At 41.9% G+C, this 20,577-nt stretch overlaps 2 protein-coding genes and 1 long non-coding RNA gene across 52 annotated transcripts in view; 2 read left to right on the top strand and 1 right to left on the bottom strand.

Annotated features, from left to right (window-relative positions):
• Positions 1-1,897: 1,897 nt before the first annotated feature.
• LOC127372394 (tetratricopeptide repeat protein 24) lies at positions 1,898-17,994 on the bottom strand. 50 transcript variants are annotated; one of them, XM_051416064.1, is made up of 14 exons: positions 17,819-17,994; positions 15,180-15,393; positions 13,434-13,727; positions 13,129-13,330; positions 12,841-13,047; positions 5,660-5,788; positions 5,218-5,339; positions 5,019-5,099; positions 4,764-4,825; positions 4,588-4,661; positions 4,359-4,464; positions 3,909-4,282; positions 3,666-3,705; positions 1,898-3,586 (listed from the first exon to the last, which is right to left on the bottom strand). In XM_051416064.1, the coding sequence occupies exons 2-14, from the start codon at positions 15,360-15,362 to the stop codon at positions 3,475-3,477; spliced, it is 1,986 nt and encodes a 661-aa protein (XP_051272024.1). In that variant the 5' UTR covers positions 15,363-15,393; positions 17,819-17,994; the 3' UTR covers positions 1,898-3,474. The 50 variants fall into 50 exon arrangements, 1 of the variants encoding a protein (XP_051272024.1); XR_007886676.1 differs by lacking the exons at positions 1,898-3,586; positions 3,666-3,705; positions 3,909-4,282; ... (6 more) ...; positions 12,841-13,047; positions 13,129-13,330 and adding exons at positions 14,167-14,198; positions 14,263-14,315; positions 14,348-14,422 and having other exon boundaries at positions 13,624-13,974; positions 14,455-15,393; XR_007886678.1 differs by lacking the exons at positions 1,898-3,586; positions 3,666-3,705; positions 3,909-4,282; ... (6 more) ...; positions 12,841-13,047; positions 13,129-13,330 and adding exons at positions 13,943-13,974; positions 14,199-14,219; positions 14,348-14,422 and having other exon boundaries at positions 13,624-13,846; positions 14,455-15,393.
• Positions 5,279-5,489, top strand: LOC127372522 (uncharacterized). The gene is made up of 2 exons (XR_007886692.1): positions 5,279-5,409; positions 5,452-5,489. It is a non-coding gene; the product is annotated as an uncharacterized LOC127372522 (long non-coding RNA).
• Positions 17,995-18,264: 270 nt separating the features above from the next.
• The window catches only part of iqgap3 (IQ motif containing GTPase activating protein 3), a 36,997-nt gene continuing 34,684 nt past the window's right edge, over positions 18,265-20,577 (top strand). The window contains exon 1 of the mRNA XM_051415796.1: positions 18,265-18,486. Within this exon, the coding sequence (XP_051271756.1) occupies positions 18,465-18,486 (22 nt within the window). The 5' untranslated portion in view covers positions 18,265-18,464. The remainder of the gene's footprint in view (positions 18,487-20,577) is intronic.

Here is a 20,577-nt window from a genome sequence, read left to right as displayed (position 1 = left end):
AATAACAGCCCTCTGCTGTAAATGTAAGTCTGATTATTGTATTATAGCAGAGTTCACCTGGATTTATAGCTCATTGTTTTACACTGTAAATATCTTTAAACATTAAAAAAACATTTTATGTTTTTTACACACGCAGGCCTGAAATACAATCATGGAGGGCTGTAGACATGCAAACGTGGACAGATGGTGAAGAGATTGGCTGCCATGTAGCAGCGCCCCAGGAGCACTTAGAGGTTAGGTTGCCTTGCTCAAGGGCCAGCACCTCTCCAGCTACCAGTTCACACTCCATACTGTGGTCTGTGCTGGACTTGAACCGGCGACCATCCAGTATTCTCAAGTATTTTTACATTATTTTACTGTATTTTTTGGGTGCTCGAGCTGCTGGAATATTAACATTTTATATATTATAATATTGACTTTCAGTTACAGTGTTCAGTACAATGATTTCATTGCTGCTTTCTCTGAACACAAAAAGGAGAAAATCTAAGAGACATTTCAGGGAAAGTTGCTGCATGAGGTTCAGAGTTTACAGAACATAAAAGGATTCTCCCCTTATCGAAGTAAGTCTTCAGGGTGTTTGCCAGGACACCTTCCTGATAGTCGATGGACTTTTTCATTCCCTCTTCTTTTCCATCAATGTAGTAATAGGCATCCTTACTTCCTGTATGGAGAGAATTTTGTTCCTTTATTATTCAATCAAATAGAATAGATTTGAAACCAAAAAAGAGATTTGAGAGCAAAAAAGAGTAAGTGGCAATGAAAAATTTTTTTGAACAGGTTGCAATTGAAAAGAAAATGTGAGAGAACATATTTCTTAAACTTCAATCGAAACTAATGTTTGTAAGTAAAAACATACGACCATTTTGCGTCCTCTTTGCTTGCAAGTTCTAAAGTTTTGTTTGCAAATCAGTCCTCTTTGCTTGCAAATTCAAAGGTTTTGCTTGCAAATTCAACTGCACTTGATGGGCGGGGCCTACGCTGGTGGACGAGAGAAGAGTTTCTATTGGTTGGTTTGACTGGCTACGTCTTCCTCATTACACCCACTTCTCCCTGTGCTGTGCTGCTTGGAGAAGCCTATTGCTCTTGAAACGTTTCCCATAAGTAATGAATTGCGCTATATATCGTTGGCTACAGCCTGCCGTACATTCACAACAACAACAACAACACAAGTAATGAATTATAATGCCCTGCTGCTGCTAGCACACTGATTAGCAGCAACATGGTTGTCTGTGCTAGTCACGGCCTGAGCAGAGTAGCCTAATGAGTGAGTGAATTACAGGGAGGCGTATACAACGTAGGGCTGTGATTTAAACATTTAGTGTTGCATGGTACTCGCGGTGCCAAAACGTCACGCTTCCTACACAACAGTACTACTGTGGATTACTAAACTACCGCTGAACGCGGTGCCAGCCGGTGTGTAGCGGGCTGCCGCTACTCCTCCCGGCTCCCGTTCTCTACAGCTGTTCTAATGTCAACAAACACACGTGGCAAATAATAATAAAAAACAAATTCACGCACATATTTCTAACCAGCCAGCATTACTGGTCTATACAGGAGCAGCTGCGTCAGACGGTCCGACTTAAATGACACTTTAGTCTTTAACAGACGGATAATCACAGTACCATGCAGTTATAATTATATAATATCTAATATACATGTCTGAACATCTGCTTCACACTTTATTAAATGTTTGTATAAAATGCTTCATATAATCAGTCGTAATCACATTTAACACAGATTCAACCAATCACAGTTTCCTGTGAGTCTCTAAAACGTTGATCCATACGTCACCAACCAACCAGAGACTTTACTCTCACTGGAACAAACAGCCTTTTAATGAATTATTCAACAAAAGTAATATTATTATTATTATAAAATAATCACAACTATTAACTACTAGTTTTTACTTCCTCAATTTTATTGCAAGTTTTTAAACCATCTCAACATGCATCACAATCATTAATAAAATCTGCAGTGAAACCAGGAATGACGCAACAATCCCAAATGAAACCTGTGACCTCCTGCAGGGACTGGCTGGGAGTTTGGTGTTTTGCTCAAGGGCAGCCCAGCAGTGGCCGCTCAGAGCTCTGACACCGCTCCAGCTGACAGTCCACACTCCAAACTGCGGTCCATGCTCGACCTGAACCTTCTGGTTGAAATAGCTGGTGGTGGCGAGTTACTGCACGGCAGTGAGAAAGTCCCACAAGGTCCGATACACCCAACATAATATTTCTCCTTTATTTAGTCATTTTGTGTCTTTGCTGCTGTGCTTATAGATGAATCATATAAATAACCTCAAAAAGAATCAGAATCAGCCCACTGGGAGCCGAGACATGAACACTTGGTTTAAACATCCATGTAGTATTTTGAAATGCATTCAGCATCCTCAATAACCCCGAAACCACTCAGTCCAAATCAGCCAATCAGCTGCTGAGATATTGTCCATATAGCTGATTATTAATGCTAATGATGTTAGCATCAATCAGTGTAACAGCTGGAGACCCAGACTGAACAGTTCTAATATTAAACTTTATACTCAGCCTCAATAATGCCGTCACTCTGTGGTTTGGGTCCATATTATCACTACAGGAGGATTTGAGTAGCACTGTGTCTTAGGGTCATAAAGATTTCCACCCGTCTGTCTGCATCCACTCTTCACTCTTTACCTGTCAGCACCTGTGATCCCAGAAGGACTGAGGATAAGTGCAGCAGTTTAATATACAGCATTAATGAAGACCTCCATCCTGTGTATGAAACACTTCATTACAACAATCACTACAGTGTGATTAGGATATCATTTAATGTGCTTATGTTCAGTGAATGATCTGGTCTTTTGCACACGCTCAGTCTGAACGTCGATGAGCTCAGCCTTTAAGGGTTAAATACATCCTAATTAAAATAGAGTTGGGAAAGTAACAGAAGGTCAGTTTATGATTTCACTGCTTTAAGATAAAAGGTCTATGATGAAGTGCTGCCCGTCAGCTCATTTCTTTATTCTACCTGGCTGAGCCTGAGGGAGCTGGAGCAGATTATTTCCTGTGAAGGGTGAGTTCTCCTGATACATTGATCCATTCTCTGTATTCTGTTTTTTTTCTTATCATTTTAACAATCAGACTTAATATTCATCTTTCTGACAGATTCACTGTTTATTGATCTATCTGCTGTTTGCTTTCTTATATATAATATCTAATATACATTGTGTTCCCAGCTTCACTGTACCCTCATTGTTTATATATTAAATCAATAATCAATAATCAGAAGCTGTCATACATTGACTGTTTACCATCCACTGTTTAGATCTTGGTGCTAACGTTAGCAGCAGCTCGGCTCGCAGCCCTTCCCATCAGTGGATCAGACTCTGATGTCAAATTAAAACCAGTTTCCTTTCTGTAGAAAGTGTTTCCATGGAAACCAGAGTCAGTATATTGAGTCTAAAATCAATTCACAATCAATAACTCCATCGGGCAGGTGAGTCTACATCAGTGAACAGAACCGAGACCTCCACCTGGCTGCAGGAGGCGTGGCCTCTATGATGCCATCTGGTCTGGTGGGAGGAGCCTCTGCCTCTGGGACCAATGAGGTTTCACTGAAAGAAAACAAGCAGGATCTCGTTGTCTTTATGAATAAAGTTAAAAGTGGTTTGATTGACAGGTGAAGTCAGTTACCTGTCAGTGTGAGGGTTCTGTCTGTCTGACCACAGTTCACCTGAAAACACACACAGGTACGTCAGTTCCACTTCCTGTCTGTTCAATGGGACATCTTATATTATATATTATATATATGATTATATATTATAATTATATATTATATTATTAGAACCATTCTCCTGAGTCCTTAGTAGAACTTCAGAGGACCAGGTGTACCAGGTGTATCAGTTGTATCAGTTGTATCAGGTGTATCAGTTGTACCAGGTGTATGAGGTGTACCAGGTGTATCGTTTGTATCAGTTGTACCAGGTGTATGAGGTGTATGAGGTGTACCAGGTGTATGAGGTGTAGCAGGTGTAGCAGGTGTATCAGGTGTATCAGTTGTACCAGGTGTATGAGGTGTACCAGGTGTATCAGTTGTACCAGGTGTATGAGGTGTACCAGGTGTACCAGGTGTATCAGGTGTACCAGATGTATCAGGTGTATCAGTTGTATCAGTTGTATGAGGTGTACCAGGTGTATCAGGTGTATCAGGTGTACCAGGTGTATGAGGTGTACCAGGTGTACCAGGTGTACCAGATGTATCAGGTGTATCAGGTGACTCACTGTGCTGCAGCGGGTCTGACTGGTACGGACTGGGAACAGAAGGAACAGGTTCTCAACCTCTGAGGTCACTGGATCTACAGTAGATATATTGTTAATTTGTGTTACCTGTGCAGTCCGGGTGTAATGCTCATGTACTCAGGTCCCTCAGTGGTTCCGCCCAACGGTGACCCACAATGCTCTGCTGTATCCTGTCTACCTGTAGCCTCTGATCCTGTTAGCACACTCACTGTTAGTTTCACACGTCACACAGTGAACACACCTCAGCTCACACCTGTAGCAGATGGTGGACCCCACCACACAAGACAGACAGGATGTGTTGATGTGAGTGAGTCACCTTGCCCTTCCCCCCTCTGATCATCTGGCTGCTGGTTGGACGCTCTGCCTGGACTCTGTGTGATGCCACTGTTCCTACAAAAAAGAATAAAGTGAATGTAGATTCATTTCTAGGACCAGATTTCTTTGTTCTTCTTTGTTCAGTTGTGTCACAGTGGGAGCTGATTGGTTGGTTACCTGGTTACAGATGGACTGAGTGAGTGTGGCCTGAGTTGGTGGGATCTGAGTGGGTGTGGCCTCTGAGAGTTAAAAAGGGAGAGCTGATTAATGAATTTGGTTGGTTGGTCGGTCGGAGGTCAGATGTGGTGTTCTGGTCAGTCGGAGGTCAGATGTGGTGTTCTGGTCGGTCGGAGGTCTGATGTGGTGTTCTGGTCGGTCGGAGGTCAGATGTGGTGTTCTGGTCGGTCGGAGGTCAGATGTCACAGGTCACACCTGCAGACTGACTGTGAGGTTCTGCCGTAGAGCTGCAGTCAGACGCTCCACCAGACGATCCCGAACAGAACCAGAACTGTCCTGCTGTGACACAGAATGAGCTGTGATTGGTTGGAACAATGTAAAGGTTTGTGTAAAATCTGACTGGCTGAAATTGACCTCTAAAGTTATCATGACCTTTGACCTCTGACCCAGTTACCTGGCAGTGAGACAGAGCACTCAGAGCCTGTTTGTAGAGCTGAACCGATTTCTGCTGCTTTCTCTGCCTCAGGTAACACTCTGCCAACGACTCACACACCTGAACCTCAGCCAGGTGGTCCCCTGCACACAGACAGGTACAGACAGACAGGTACACACAGACAGGTGCACACAGACAGGTACACACAGACAGGTACACACAGACAGGTGCACACAGACAGGTACACACAGACAGGTGCACACAGACAGGTACAGACAGGTTCACACAGACAGGTGCACACAGACAGGTGCACACAGACAGGTACACACAGACAGGTGCACACAGACAGGTCTGCCATGACTGTTATTGATCATTAATAAACAGAGCTAATAATCCCCAATAATTGTTTTTGATCATTAATAAACAAAGCTAATAATCCCCAATAACAGTTATTGATCGTTACCAGTGTCTCTGAAGCCCTGCAGAGCGTGGATGAAGCTCTCTGCTGCCTCCTCTTCATCACCCAGCTGACTGCAGGCAAACGCCAAGTTACTGAAGCACCGAGCCTGGTCACCACGGCAACCCAGAGAGCCTGCATGCACACACAAACAGGCAGAAGTACCTGTACATTATATTGATCATTGATTATACATTACACATAATATATATATATATATACACAAGAGGAGTTAAACATAAAAACTTAATAAAAATTAAAACCAACTCCTCAGTAGCACAAAATAAAAGAATGAAATGTGGGCTGTTAAATATCAGGTCTCTGTCCTCTAAAGCTGTTTTAGTGAATTAATTAATATCAGATTATGATATTGATTTACTTTGTCTTATTGAGACCTGGTTGTCCCACAAGGAGTATGTTAGCCTAAATGAATCCACCCCCCTCCCCCCCCCCAGTCATATTAATACTCACATTCCTCGAGGCACAGGCCGAGGAGGTGGAGTAGCAGCCATATATGATTCGAGCGTTTTAATGGACCCTAAACCTAAACTAAATTATAATTCATTTGAAAGCCTTGTTCTTAGTCTTTCTCACCCATCATGGAAAACACTGCAGCCAGTTCTATTTGTTATAGTGTACCGCGCTCCTGGACCGTACTCTGATTTTATATCTGAATTCTCAGAGTTTTTATCAAGTTTAGTCCTTAAATCAGATAAAGTAATTATTGTAGTTGATTTTAATATTCATGTGGATGTTGACAATGACAGCCTTAGTAACGCATTTATATCATTAATAGACTCAATTGGCTTCTGTCAGAGTGTAAATAAACCAACTCATTGTTTTAATCACACTCTTGACCTTGTTTTATCATATGGCATTGATATTGAACATTTAATAGTCTTCCCACATAATCCTTTCCTATCTGACCATTATTTAATAACTTTTGAATTCATACTATTAGATTATAAGCCATTAGGCAAAACTTCCTACAGCAGATGTCTATCTGACAGTGCTGTAGCTAAATTTAAGGAGGAGATTCCGTCAGTGTTTAATTCAATGCCATGTCTGAATTTAACAGAGTCCTATAATGACTTTAGTCCCTCCGAAATTGATAATCTTGTTGATAGTGCTGCAGGCTCACTACGATCAACATTAGACTCTATCGCTCCTATAAAAAGGAAATTATTAAAACATAGGAGACTAGCACCTTGGTATAACCACCAAACCCACCAGTTAAAACAAATAGCTAGAAAATCTGAAAGGAAATGGCGCTCTTCCAAATTATCAGAATATCGCTCAATTTGGCAAGATAATCTTAAAATTTATAGAAAGGCCCTCCGTAATGCAAGAGGAGCCTATTACTCAGCACTAATAGAAGAAAATAAGAATAACCCTAGGTTCCTCTTCAGCACTGTAGCCAGGCTGACAGAGAGTCACAATTCTATTGAGCCACACATCCCCATAACCTTAAGTAGCAACGACTTCATGAGCTTCTTTTATAATAAAATTATTACTATTAGAGAGAAAATTAATCACCAACTGCCATCAACAGTTATCAGTGGCTCTCCAAGTTCAGGAACTTTAACTAATGTAAACTCAGATATATATTTAGACTGTTTTTCTGCTATCGATCTTCATCAGTTAATTTCAATAATTTCTACATCGAAGCCATCAACCTGTCTGTTAGACCCGATCCCAACTAGGCTGCTTAAAGAAGTCGTACCCTTAATTGGCACTTCTTTACTGGATATGATTAATCTTTCTTTATTATCAGGATATGCACCACAGTCCTTTAAAGTAGCTGTAATTAAACCCCTTCTTAAAAAGCCCACTCTTGACCCAGGGGTTTTAGCCAACTATAGACCAATCTCTAACCTCCCCTTCCTCTCTAAGATTCTGGATAAAGTAGTCGCCAAAGAGTTGTGTGACTTTTTACATAACAATAAATATCAATCTACCTCTTACCCGTGACTTTGCATCCTGTCTTGACAGCTTTGGCTTCCAGCAGCATATTGATTTTCCCACACATTCAAAGGGTCACATTCTGGATTTAGTTTGTTGTTCTGGTCTCATTCCTTTCAACTGTACTGCAGATGAACTTCCTATAACTGATCATTTGCTTCTGTCATTCAATGTCAAACTCACTCTGTCCTCAACAAAGCCCCCACGTGTTATCTCATTCCGTAACATTAAGAAAATTAATCCTGATGCACTTTCCTCTGATATCAGCTGTCTCCTGAACACTCATAATTCATCCACCCCCGACGACTTGGTTTCCCACTACAACAACGGCCTCACCTCCATTCTTAATTCTCTCGCTCCTATGAAAACCAGGTCCGTCTCCTTCTCCACCTCGGCCCCTTGGTTCACTTCCGAACTACGGCAAATGAAAGCCAAAGGACGACAGCTCGAGCGACTGTACAAGAAAACTGGTCTTGTTGTTCATAAAGACATGCACAAAAATCATATTTTACACTATAAGGACTGTATTTCTCAAACCAAACTCAACTACTACTCTGGCATAATCTGTTCGAACGAAGGCAATTCCAAGTCTCTGTTTTCTCTTCTCAACAATATTCTCAGACCCCCGGCCTCTCTCCCTCCCCACCTGTACTCAACTGCTTTCTGTAACTCCCTGATGTCCTTTTTCAATCAGAAAATTCATCAGATCCACCTGCACCTAGGCCCAAGCTCCTCCCTCAGCACCTCTCCAGAACCCTGTCTGACTTCTCACTCACTTTCTTTCTTTAAGCTCCCCTCTGACTCAGATATCTCAGACCTCATCTTAAAGTCCAAGCCCTCCACCTGTCAGCTAGATCCCCTCCCCACAGTTCTGGTGAAAGCCTGCCTCCCTTCTCTCCTCCCCCTCATCATCCATTCCTCACTCTCCACTGGAATTGTTCCTGCACTCTTCAAAACTGCTGCCATCACTCCAATTTTGAAAAAACCTGGTGCTGATCCTAACAATTACAATAATCTTCGTCCCATCTCCAATCTACCTTTCCTCTCCAAAATCCTCGAAAAAACTGTTGCTTCCCAAATTCATTCTCATCTAACCCATAACAACTTGTACGAACAATTCCAATCTGGTTTCCGCCCCCTCCATAGCACTGAATCTGCACTAATCAAAATCACAAATGACCTCCTCCTGGCAGTCGACTCTGGTTTACTCACTATTCTCATCCTCCTCGATCTGAGTGCGGCCTTCGACACCATCTCTCACACTATCCTCCTCAACAGATTAATTTCCATTGGTATTTCACACACAGCCCTTGACTGGTTTAATTCCTACCTCTCAGGCCGAACTCAGTTCATCCAACTCCAATTCTTCAGTTCCCACCCGTCCCCCGTTACCACTGGCGTGCCCCAGGGCTCTGTCCTGGGGCCCCTTCTCTTCATCATCTACCTCCTTCCCCTTGGCAATATCTTCCGTAAATATAACATCCACTTTCATTGCTACGCGGATGACACCCAGCTCTACCTCTCCAGCAAACCAAATTCCACTCTCCCACCTTCCTCCCTCACTGACTGCTTCACCGAGCTCAAATCCTGGTTCTCCTCCAACTTCCTCAAACTCAACAGTGATAAAACCGAATTTCTTTTTATTGGCACTAAATCAACCCTCTCAAAAGCTAACGGTTTTTCCCTCACCATCGACCACTACTCTGTCTCCCCTTCCCCCCAGGTTAAGAGTCTGGGTGTCATCCTCGACAGCACATTATCTTTCCAATCCCATATCAATAACATCACCCGGTCTGCATATTTCCACCTACGCAATATTAATTGACTCCGCCCCTCCCTTTCTCCCCACTCCACTGCCATCCTTGTACACAGCCTTGTCACCTCCCGCATCGACTATTGCAACTCCCTTCTCTTCGGTCTACCTCACAAATACCTCCATAAACTTCAACTGGTTCAGAACTCTGCAGCTCGAATTATCACCAGAACCCCCTCCATCCACCACATCACCCCTGTTCTACAGCAACTCCACTGGCTCCCGGTAAAACTCCGCATTGACTTCAAAATCCTCCTATTCACGTTCAAGGCCATCCACAACCTCTTCCCTCCTTATCTGTCCGAACTCCTCCACATCGCCAACCCTTCCCGTTCCCTCAGATCTGCCTCCTCTGTCCACCTCTCTGTCCCTCCCGCCCGCCTCGTCACCATGGGGAGCAGGGCTTTCAGTCGCTCTGCCCCCCAACTCTGGAACTCACTCCCACCGGACCTCAGGAACCTGGACTCTCTCACACTCTTCAAATCAAGATTAAAAACTCACCTATTCAGAACTGCCTACCCCACTTAACCATCTACATTGTCTTTTCTTATCTGTTTCTTATATCTTGCTGTTTTTTTTTTTTTTTGTGTTGTACGGTGTCCTCGAGTGCCCAGAGAGGCGCCTCTAATAATTTAATGTATTATTATTATTATTATTAATAGTTTATTTGAGGATTTTCAGTCAGGATTTAGAGTTCATCATAGCACAGAGACAGCTCTGGTTAAAGTTAATAATGACCTTCTGACTGCTTCTGACAATGGACTTGTCTCTGTACTTGTATTTTTAGATCTTAGTGCTGCATTTGACACCATTGATCATAATATTCTTTTACAGAGACTTGAGCATCAAATTGGCATTAAATTCAATTCAATTCAATTCAATTAAATTTTATTTGTATAGCGCCAATTCATAACAGAAGTTATCTCAGGACACTTTTCAAATAGAGCAGGTCTAGACCGAACTCTTTAACATTAAAGGAACCGCACTAAGCAGGTTTAAGTCATATTTATCAGATCGTTCTCAGTTTGTACACGTTAACGATGAATCCTCCATAAATAGTACAGTTAGTCATGGAGTTCCACAAGGTTCTGTACTTGGACCAATACTATTTACTTTATATATGCTCCCTTTAGGCAACATTATTAGAAATCACTCCATTAACTTTCACTGTTATGCAGATGATACGCAGTTATATCTCATGTCCCATTAATGCATGTTACTAACTTCACTTCTTCCCTGGAGTTCTTGTGCTTTCTCGTCTCGCAGGTTCTCATGGATCCTGGTGGAGCCTCCTGCCATGGTACTACTTGACTGCCATTGCTAATATCACTGATATTAGTGTTATTAGGGACCGAGCACTAACAAGTGCAAGGACCCTTATGTTCTTCTAGGAATTATTATTATTTTTCTGCCAGCACAACCGCATATTTGGCCCCCGCAACATGCTCAAAAAGTCATGAAAATTTGCACAAAATTCGAACGTAGCAATACTACCGATAGTATCAGCCCCCAAGACACGTAAGGCCCACATGTAGGAAAATTGCTACGCATGTGTGACATGATAAAAGAAGCAGAAAAGCCTCTTGGACCCATGCCCCAAAACCCACAGGAAGTCTTCAATTTAAATTTTTAATTTTCATCATTTTGTGGTCATTTTGACTTTTTGGGCTTGTATTTGAACGAACTCCTCCTAGGGAATTTATCGGATCTGCTTCAAAATTGGTCAGTACAGTCAAAACATGGCGCTGAATGAATGCTGTTCAATTTGTAACTGTACGTTGAAGGGCGTGTCCGTGGCGTGCCGTCAAAGTTGGCCATTTTGAAGTCTGTGGTCTTGTATTTGAACAAACAAACCCCTAGGGAATTTATCAGATCTACTTCAAAACTTGACAGTACTCTTGAATAATGTTGCTGATTACAAGTTGTGCTATTTATGACTGTACGGTGAAGGGCGTGTCCGTGGGGTGCCATATGTCAAATGTCACACTGTGATGTCATTTTTGGCATTTCAGGGCTTCTATTTTAACTAACTCCTCCTACAGGTTCTATTGGATGTACTTCAAAATTGGTCAGTGCAGTCAGTTTTTTTCGTCCAACATTGTGCCTGTGGCGTGGCGTCCCATGGCATCCAATTTCAAACCTTCGCCATAAAAGAGGGATTCGTCATAACTTCTGCGTACATGATCCGACTGCAACGAAACTTCACATGTTCGATAAGAGTCCCGCCCTGAACATGTCTATGTGATAATATTCAGTAAAAGTGAGAGTGCCACCTAGTGCTGAAAGGAAATGTCATTTTTTTTATACTTCCATGTTCTACTCCTAGTAGGATGATCAGATCAAGCTGAAATCTATTCAGAAAATGGAAAACATGTTCTTGATGATATTTCTTGATTGTGGTGAGTTCTTATTAAAGGGCGTGTCCGTGGCGTGGCATCAAACTTTGATGTACCGCCAGAACACACAAAGTTGCTATAACTTGAGTGTACACTGCCAATCGGCTCCAAACTTCACATGCCTGATAAGAGTCCCGCCTTGAACACATAGTGATAGCGCCACCTAGTGGCAACAGGAAGTAAGTGCTGCGTGGCGATTTTGAACTGATTTACGTGAGATTTTCATGTCGTTGTCCGCACGTGGTCCGCACGTGTTACGACGGCACGTGACGCGGCCGCAGCACGCCCCGAGTTGCGTGGAGTGTGAGGTCCCGTCCATCGCTGCTTGCAGCTTTAATTATTATTATTTTTCTGGCCCGTCGACCGCATATTTGTCCCCCACCTAGAGCCGGAGGATCTGTCCTAGGTTTCTGCCTTTTAACAGGCAGTGTTTCCTTGCCCTTGTCGCCAAGGTCTTGCTCATGGTGGTACTGTTGGGTCTCTGTAATTAATGTTAAAGAGTTCGGTCTAGACCTGCTCTATTTGAAAAGTGTCCTGAGATAACTTCTGTTATGAATTGGCGCTATACAAATAAAATTGAATTGAATTGAATTAAATTGAATATACATATATATTCATATCAGGAGTCTGACGTCGCTGTTTTACACACTCTATATATATCAATATATAATATATGTCAATGTATATTATATATTGATATATATTATACATTGATATCAATATATAATATAGATATATAATAATGATTAATTAATTCATCAATAAATGTTTACACATGTTGTGCACTGATCAATAACAGTGTCACACTGTCAGTTATTATATGAAATATTACAAAATAATAATTAAAAAAAATAAACAAATAATGATACATACAATTTGAATGTATTAATACTAAATAAAATGAATAATAATTCATAAAATACAAATCAATCATTAATATTAAACTAATGCACAATAACTAAAATAAACAATAAACAGGACTGATTCCTGATCAGGTTGATTGACGAGGGTCTGACCGTAGAGTCCAGCAGCCAGTCTGTGGTAGTCCACTGCGGCTGTGAACTGGCCCCCAGAGTTCAGAGCGGCTCCCAGGTTGTGCAGCACTGCAGCCAGCAGGGGGGGCTGCTGAGCCACGGGGCCCAGAGCCCGCTGGAAACACTGGACCGCCTCCTGAAAACACCTGAGCCGGCAGTAAGACACGCCCACCGACAGGTACAGCTCACCTGGACCAGATCAACACACAATCAATCAATCAATCAATCAATCAATCAGTCGATCAATCTGTTGAACACTTAATACATTACCCAGAATCCTCAGGTCGGTGAGTCCATCCATCAAACTCAGGCACTCAGTTAGTGCACTGATGATGTCATCATGGCTGAACTGATCTGATTGGATCATGTGACTTCCTGCTTCTTTAAAGGCGTCGGCTGCTGAATCCAACATGGCCGCTATTCGGTAACTCTCTGCAGCCCGCAGGAAACCCTGAACCGCCAGAGTCCAGTCCTGCAACACACACACACACACACACACACACACACACACACTGGTTTAGGTTCTGTCCCGGGTTCAGGTTCACACAGGTCCACATTCAGGTCCCGGGTCTGACCTGCAGTCTGCTGTAGCAGCGGCCCATCTCCATGCAGGCGTCCCCCTCGCTGCCTCCGTCCCCCTGCGACCTGTACAGCTGTGCGGCTTGCAGGAAGAAGGCGGCGGCCTCTCGGTCCTGCCCCAGTGCATTGTGGGCCAGGGCCAGGTTGAACTGGAGGTCTGGGAGCCGGTCTGCCTTTGGACCAGGCTGAGCCTGACGCAGGAGGTCGAGACCTTTCTTAGGTTGTCCCGCCTCCACGTAGGCGGCACCCAGGTTAAAGGAACAGGCCCGCAGGACCCGAGAGTCCTGCAGCTGAGGAGCAGAGCATGATGGGAAATCAGCAACAGTTTAATCACCTGTTAGCGACCTCTGACCCGGACAGTCTCACCTGTTAGAGACCTCTGACCCGGACAGTCTCACCTGTTAGCGACCTCTGACCCGGGCAGTCTCACCTGTTAGCGACCTCTGACCCGGACAGTCTCACCTGTTAGAGACCTCTGACCCGGACAGTCTCTCCTGTTAGAGACCTCTGACCCGGACAGTCTCACCTGTTAGCGACCTCTGACCCAGACAGTCTCACCTGTTAGAGACCTCTGACCCGGGCAGTCTCACCTGTTAGAGACCTCTGACCCGGGCAGTCTCACCTGTTAGAGACCTCTGACCCGGGAAGTCTCTCCTGTTAGAGACCTCTGACCCGGACAGTCTCACCTGTTAGAGACCTCTGACCCGGACAGTCTCACCTGTTAGAGACCTCTGACCCGGGCAGTCTCACCTGTTAGCGACCTCTGACCCGGGCAGTCTCACCTGTTAGCGACCTCTGACCCGGACAGTCTCACCTGTTAGAGACCTCTGACCCGGACAGTCTCTCCTGTTAGAGACCTCTGACCCGGACAGTCTCACCTGTTAGCGACCTCTGACCCAGACAGTCTCACCTGTTAGAGACCTCTGACCCGGGCAGTCTCACCTGTTAGAGACCTCTGACCCGGGCAGTCTCACCTGTTAGAGACCTCTGACCCGGGCAGTCTCTCCTGTTAGAGACCTCTGACCCGGACAGTCTCACCTGTTAGCGACCTCTGACCCGGACAGTCTCACCTGTTAGAGACCTCTGACCCGGGAAGTCTCACCTGTTAGAGACCTCTGACCCGGACAGTCTCACCTGTTAGCGACCTCTGACCCGGACAGTCTCACCTGTTAGAGACCTCTGACCCGGGCAGTCTCACCTGTTAGAGACCTCTGACCCGGACAGTCTCACCTGTTAGAGACCTCTGACCCGGGCAGTCTCACCTGTTAGAGACCTCTGACCCGGACAGTCTCACCTGTTAGAGACCTCTGACCCGGGCAGTCTCACCTGTTAGAGACCTCTGACCCGGACAGTCTCACCTGTTAGCGACCTCTGACCCGGGAAGTCTCACCTGTTAGAGACCTCTGACCCGGGCAGTCTCACCTGTTAGCGACCTCTGACCCGGGCAGTCTCACCTGTTAGAGACCTCTGACCCGGGCAGTCTCACCTGTTAGAGACCTCTGACCCGGGCAGTCTCACCTGTTAGAGACCTCTGACCCGGACAGTCTCACCTGTTAGAGACCTCTGACCCGGGAAGTCTCACCTGTTAGAGACCTCTGACCCGGGAAGTCTCACCTGTTAGAGACCTCTGACCCGGGCAGTCTCACCTGTTAGCGACCTCTGACCCGGGAAGTCTCACCTGTTAGAGACCTCTGACCCGGGCAGTCTCACCTGTTAGCGACCTCTGACCTGGGCAGTCTCACCTGTCCTGCAGTCTTCAGCGCGGTGTTGAAGCAGCTCACTGCGTCCCCTGTCCGTCCCTCCTGCAGAGCTCTGTGACCAGCAGACGTTAACTCTTCAATGTCCACTGCCTGAACGTCCTTCCTCCTCCTCCTCCTCCTCACCGTCACCTCCTCCTCACCTGGAGGAGATGCATCAGACGCCATGTTGGGCCTGCAGGAGGAGAACTCACCTGGACTGCAGAGACACACAGAGACATCAAACATCATCAGGAGACCATGTGATGTGAACAGCTGCTGTTTTAAATGTTTTTATTTCTCTGTCGAGGAACTGATCGATTAATGTTCAAACAAGATCAATACTTTTACTTTTTGTTGCATAAAGTTAGATTATTATTATTATTATTAACATTAATAAACACCTTCTGCTGTGAACGTTACCTTTTATTATATTTTAATATCAGTTCTAACAGTGCTAACAGTGCTAACAGTTCTAACAGTGCTAACAGTGCTAACAGTGCTAACAGTTCTAACAGTGCTAACAGTGCTAACAGCGCTAACAGTGCTAACAGTGCTAACAGCTCTAACAGCGCTAACAGTGCTAACAGTGCTAACAGTTCTAACAGTGCTACAAGTGCTAACAGTGCTAACAGTGCTAACAGTTCTAACAGCGCTAACAGCGCTAACAGTGCTAACAGTGCTAACAGCGCTAACAGTTCTAACAGTGCTAACAGTGCTAACAGTTCTAACAGTGCTAACAGTTCTAACAGTGCTAACAGTGCTAACTAACAGTGCTAACAGTGCTAACAGTTCTAACAGTGCTAACAGTGCTAACAGTTCTAACAGTGCTAACAGTGCTAACAGTGCTAACAGTTCTAACAGTGCTAACAGTGCTAACAGTGCTAACAGCTCTAACAGTGCTAACAGTTCTAACAGTGCTAACAGTGCTAACAGTTCTAACAGTGCTAACAGTGCTAACAGTTCTAACAGTTCTAACAGTGCTAACAGTGCTAACAGTTGTAACAGTGCTAACAGTTCTAACAGTGCTAACAGTGCTAACAGTGCTAACAGTGCTAACAGTGCTAACAGTTACATTCTAACAGTGCTAACAGTGCTAACAGTGCTAACAGCTCTAACAGTGCTAACAGTGCTTAACAGTTCTAACAGTGCTAACAGTGCTAACAGTTCTAACAGTTCTAACAGTGCTAACAGTGCTAACAGTGCTAACAGTTCTAACAGTGCTACAAGTGCTAACAGTGCTAACAGTGCTAACAGTTCTAACAGCGCTAACAGTTCTAACAGTGCTAACAGCTCTAACAGTGCTAACAGTGCTAACAGTGCTAACAGTGCTAACAGTTCTAACAGTGCTAACAGTGCTAACAGTTCTAACAGTTCTAACAGTGCTAACAGTTCTAACAGTTCTAACAGTGCTAACAGTGCTAACAGTTCTAACAGCGCTAACAGCTCTAACAGTGCTAACAGCGCTAACAGTTCTAACAGTGCTAACAGCTCTAACAGCGCTAACAGTGCTAACAGTTCTAACAGTGCTAACAGTGCTAACAGTGCTAACAGTTCTAACAGTGCTAACAGTTCTAACAGTGCTAACAGTTCTAACAGTGCTAACAGTGCTAACAGTTCTAACAGTTCTAACAGTGCTAACAGTTCTAACAGTGCTAACAGTGCTAACAGTGCTAACAGTTCTAACAGTGCTAACAGTTCTAACAGTGCTAACAGTTCTAACAGTTCTAACAGTGCTAACAGTGCTAACAGTTCTAACAGTTCTAACAGTGCTAACAGTTCTAACAGTGCTAACAGTGCTAACTGTTAGTGCTAGCACTGTTAGCACTAACAGTGCTAACAGTTCTAACAGTGCTAACAGTGCTAACAGTTCTAACAGTTCTAACAGTTCTAACAGTTCTAACAGTGCTAACAGTTCTAACAGTGCTAACAGTTCTAACAGTGCTAACAGTGCTAACAGTGCTAACAGTGCTAACAGTTCTAACAGTTCTAACAGTTCTAACAGTGCTAACAGTCTAACAGTGCTAACAGTTCTAACAGTTCTAACAGTGCTAACAGTGCTAACAGTGCTAACAGTGCTAACAGTTCTAACAGTGCTAACAGTTCTAACAGTTCTAACAGTGCTAACAGTTCTAACAGTGCTAACAGTGCTAACAGTTGTAACAGTGTCTAACAGTGCTAACAGTTCTAACAGTTCTAACAGTGCTAACAGTGCTAACAGTTCTAACAGTGCTAACAGTGCTAACAGTTCTAACAGTTCTAACAGTGCTAACAGTGCTAACAGTTCTAACAGTGCTAACAGTGCTAACAGTGCCTAACAGCGCTAACAGTTCTAACAGCGCTAACAGTTCTAACAGCGCTAACAGTGCTAACAGCTCTAACAGTGCTAACAGTTCTAACAGTGCTAACAGTTCTAACAGTTCTAACAGTGCTAACAGTGCTAACAGTTCTAACAGTTCTAACAGTGCTAACAGTGCTAACAGTGCTAACAGTGCTGTAACAGTGCTAACAGTTCTAACAGTTCTAACAGTGCTAACAGTGCTAACAGTTCTAACAGTTCTAACAGTGCTAACAGTGCTAACAGTTCTAACAGTGCTAACAGTGCTAACAGCTCTAACAGTGCTAACAGTGCTAACAGTGCTAACCTTTAGCTCAGGTGCAGATCGTCACACTGAGCCGATAAATGTTCACAGATCAATAATCAATATCTGCTCTGAGCTAAGATCAATATCTTTCAATGTTTATTGAAGCAGTTAACGATAGCAGCTAGCAGCTAACAGCTAACGGCTAACAGCTAACTGCTGACTGGAGTTGACTTGGTTGCTACGGCAACAACTGAGCAACCACAGGAAGAGAAATGCTGCCAGCAATTATAAGATGTATTTATAAGATAAATATAATATTTATATATATATGAAGAACATAAATAAACCATTAATAATATATAACATAAAGTAAACAAGTTATTTTAAATATAAATGTTTATTTTAACGGCAGGAAAATACATGGACCACAATCCATTGCTGCAACGCTCCAGCCAATGGGAGGAGCGGCTGCTCGTCCGTTCGGCCAATCAGAGAGCGGCGGGAGCTTTCAAACTTCAGCCCGGAAGCAGCTACGAGCAGCGGGCGGGTTGTACCGGAGAGAGAACCGTGTTTGAGACGATTTAACGGCCTGAACTTAACGGGAAAGATTATAAAGTTTTAGTTTTAGTCACCGAGAGGACCAATAAAGAGTGAATTAACCCGCAGGAGGACCAATAAACAGTGAATTAACCCAACATCAGTAAACATGGCGGATTCATGTGGACGCTGTAAGTTCCAAAATAATGTTTGTATGTCTGTTTATTATGTTTGTATGTCTGTTTATTATGTTTACTGTCTGTTTATTATGTTTGTATGTCTGTTTATTATGTTTGTATGTCTGTTTATTATGTTTACTGTCTGTTTATTATGTTTACTGTCTGTTTATTATGTTTGTATGTCTGTTTATTATGTTTACTGTCTGTTTATTATGTTTGTATGTCTGTTTATTATGTTTACTGTCTGTTTATTATGTTTACTGTCTGTTTATTATGTTTGTATGTCTGTTTATTATGTTTACTGTCTGTTTATTATGTTTACTGTCTGTTTATTATGTTTGTATGTCTGTTTATTATGTTTGTATGTCTGTTTATTATGTTTACTGTCTGTTTATTATGTTTACTGTCTGTTTATTATGTTTACTGTCTGTTTATTATGTTTGTATGTCTGTTTATTATGTTTACTGTCTGTTTATTATGTTTACTGTCTGTTTATTATGTTTGTATGTCTGTTTATTATGTTTACTGTCTGTTTATTATGTTTGTATGTCTGTTTATTATGTTTACTGTCTTTTTATTATGTTTGTATGTCTGTTTATTATGTTTGTATGTCTGTTTATTATGTTTACTGTCTGTTTATTATGTTTACTGTCTTTTTATTATGTTTGTATGTCTGTTTATTATGTTTGTATGTCTGTTTATTATGTTTGTATGTCTGTTTATTATGTTTACTGTCTGTTTATTATGTTTGTATGTCTGTTTATTATGTTTACTGTCTGTTTATTATGTTTACTGTCTGTTTATTATGTTTGTATGTCTGTTTATTATGTTTACTGTCTGTTTATTATGTTTACTGTCTGTTTATTATGTTTGTATGTCTGTTTATTATGTTTACTGTCTGTTTATTATGTTTGTATGTCTGTTTATTATGTTTACTGTCTTTTTATTATGTTTGTATGTCTGTTTATTATGTTTACTGTCTGTTTATTATGTTTACTGTCTGTTTATTATGTTTGCTGTCTGTTTATTATGTTTACTGTCTGTTTATTATGTTTACTGTCTGTTTATTATGTTTGCTGTCTGTTTATTATGTTTGTATGTCTGTTTATTATGTTTGTATGTCTGTTTATTATGTTTACTGTCTGTTTATTATGTTTACTGTCTGTTTATTATGTTTGTATGTCTGTTTATTATGTTTACTGTCTGTTTATTATGTTCGTATGTCTGTTTATTATGTTTACTGTCTGTTTATTATGTTTGTATGTCTGTTTATTATGTTTACTGTCTGTTTATTATGTTTACTGTCTGTTTATTATGTTTGTATGTCTGTTTATTATGTTTGTATGTCTGTTTATTATGTTTACTGTCTGTTTATTATGTTTACTGTCTGTTTATTATGTTTGTATGTCTGTTTATCATGTTTGTATGTCTGTTTATTATGTTTGTATGTCTGTTTATTATGTTTAATGTCTGTTTATTATGTTTACTGTCTGTTTATTATGTTTGTATGTCTGTTTATTATGTTTGTATGTCTGGTCATTATGTTTGTATGTCTGTTTATTATGTTTGTATGTCTGGTCATTATGTTTGTATGTCTGTTTATTATGTTTGTATGTCTGTTTATTATGTTTACTGTCTGTTTATTATGTTCGTATGTCTGTTTATTATGTTTACTGTCTGTTTATTATGTTTGTATGTCTGTTTATTATGTTTACTGTCTGTTTATTATGTTTACTGTCTGTTTATTATGTTTGTATGTCTGTTTATTATGTTTGTATGTCTGTTTATTATGTTTGTATGTCTGTTTATTATGTTTACTGTCTGTTTATTATGTTTACTGTCTGTTTATTATGTTTGTATGTCTGTTTATTATGTTTGTATGTCTGTTTATTATGTTTGTATGTCTGTTTATTATGTTTGTATGTCTGTTTATTATGTTTGTATGTCTGGTCATTATGTTTGTATGTCTGTTTATTATGTTTACTGTCTGTTTATTATGTTTAATGTCTGTTTATTATGTTTACTGTCTGTTTATATGTTTGTATGTCTGTTTATTATGTTACTGTCTATTTATTATGTTTGTATGTCTGGTCATTATGTTTG

This window comes from Dicentrarchus labrax, unplaced genomic scaffold (genome assembly GCF_905237075.1).
Source record: "Dicentrarchus labrax unplaced genomic scaffold, dlabrax2021, whole genome shotgun sequence".
NCBI classification, from domain to species: Eukaryota; Metazoa; Chordata; class Actinopteri; family Moronidae; genus Dicentrarchus; species Dicentrarchus labrax.
Note: the sequence above shows the minus strand (reverse complement) of the source record. Positions and strands in the feature narration are given on the sequence as shown.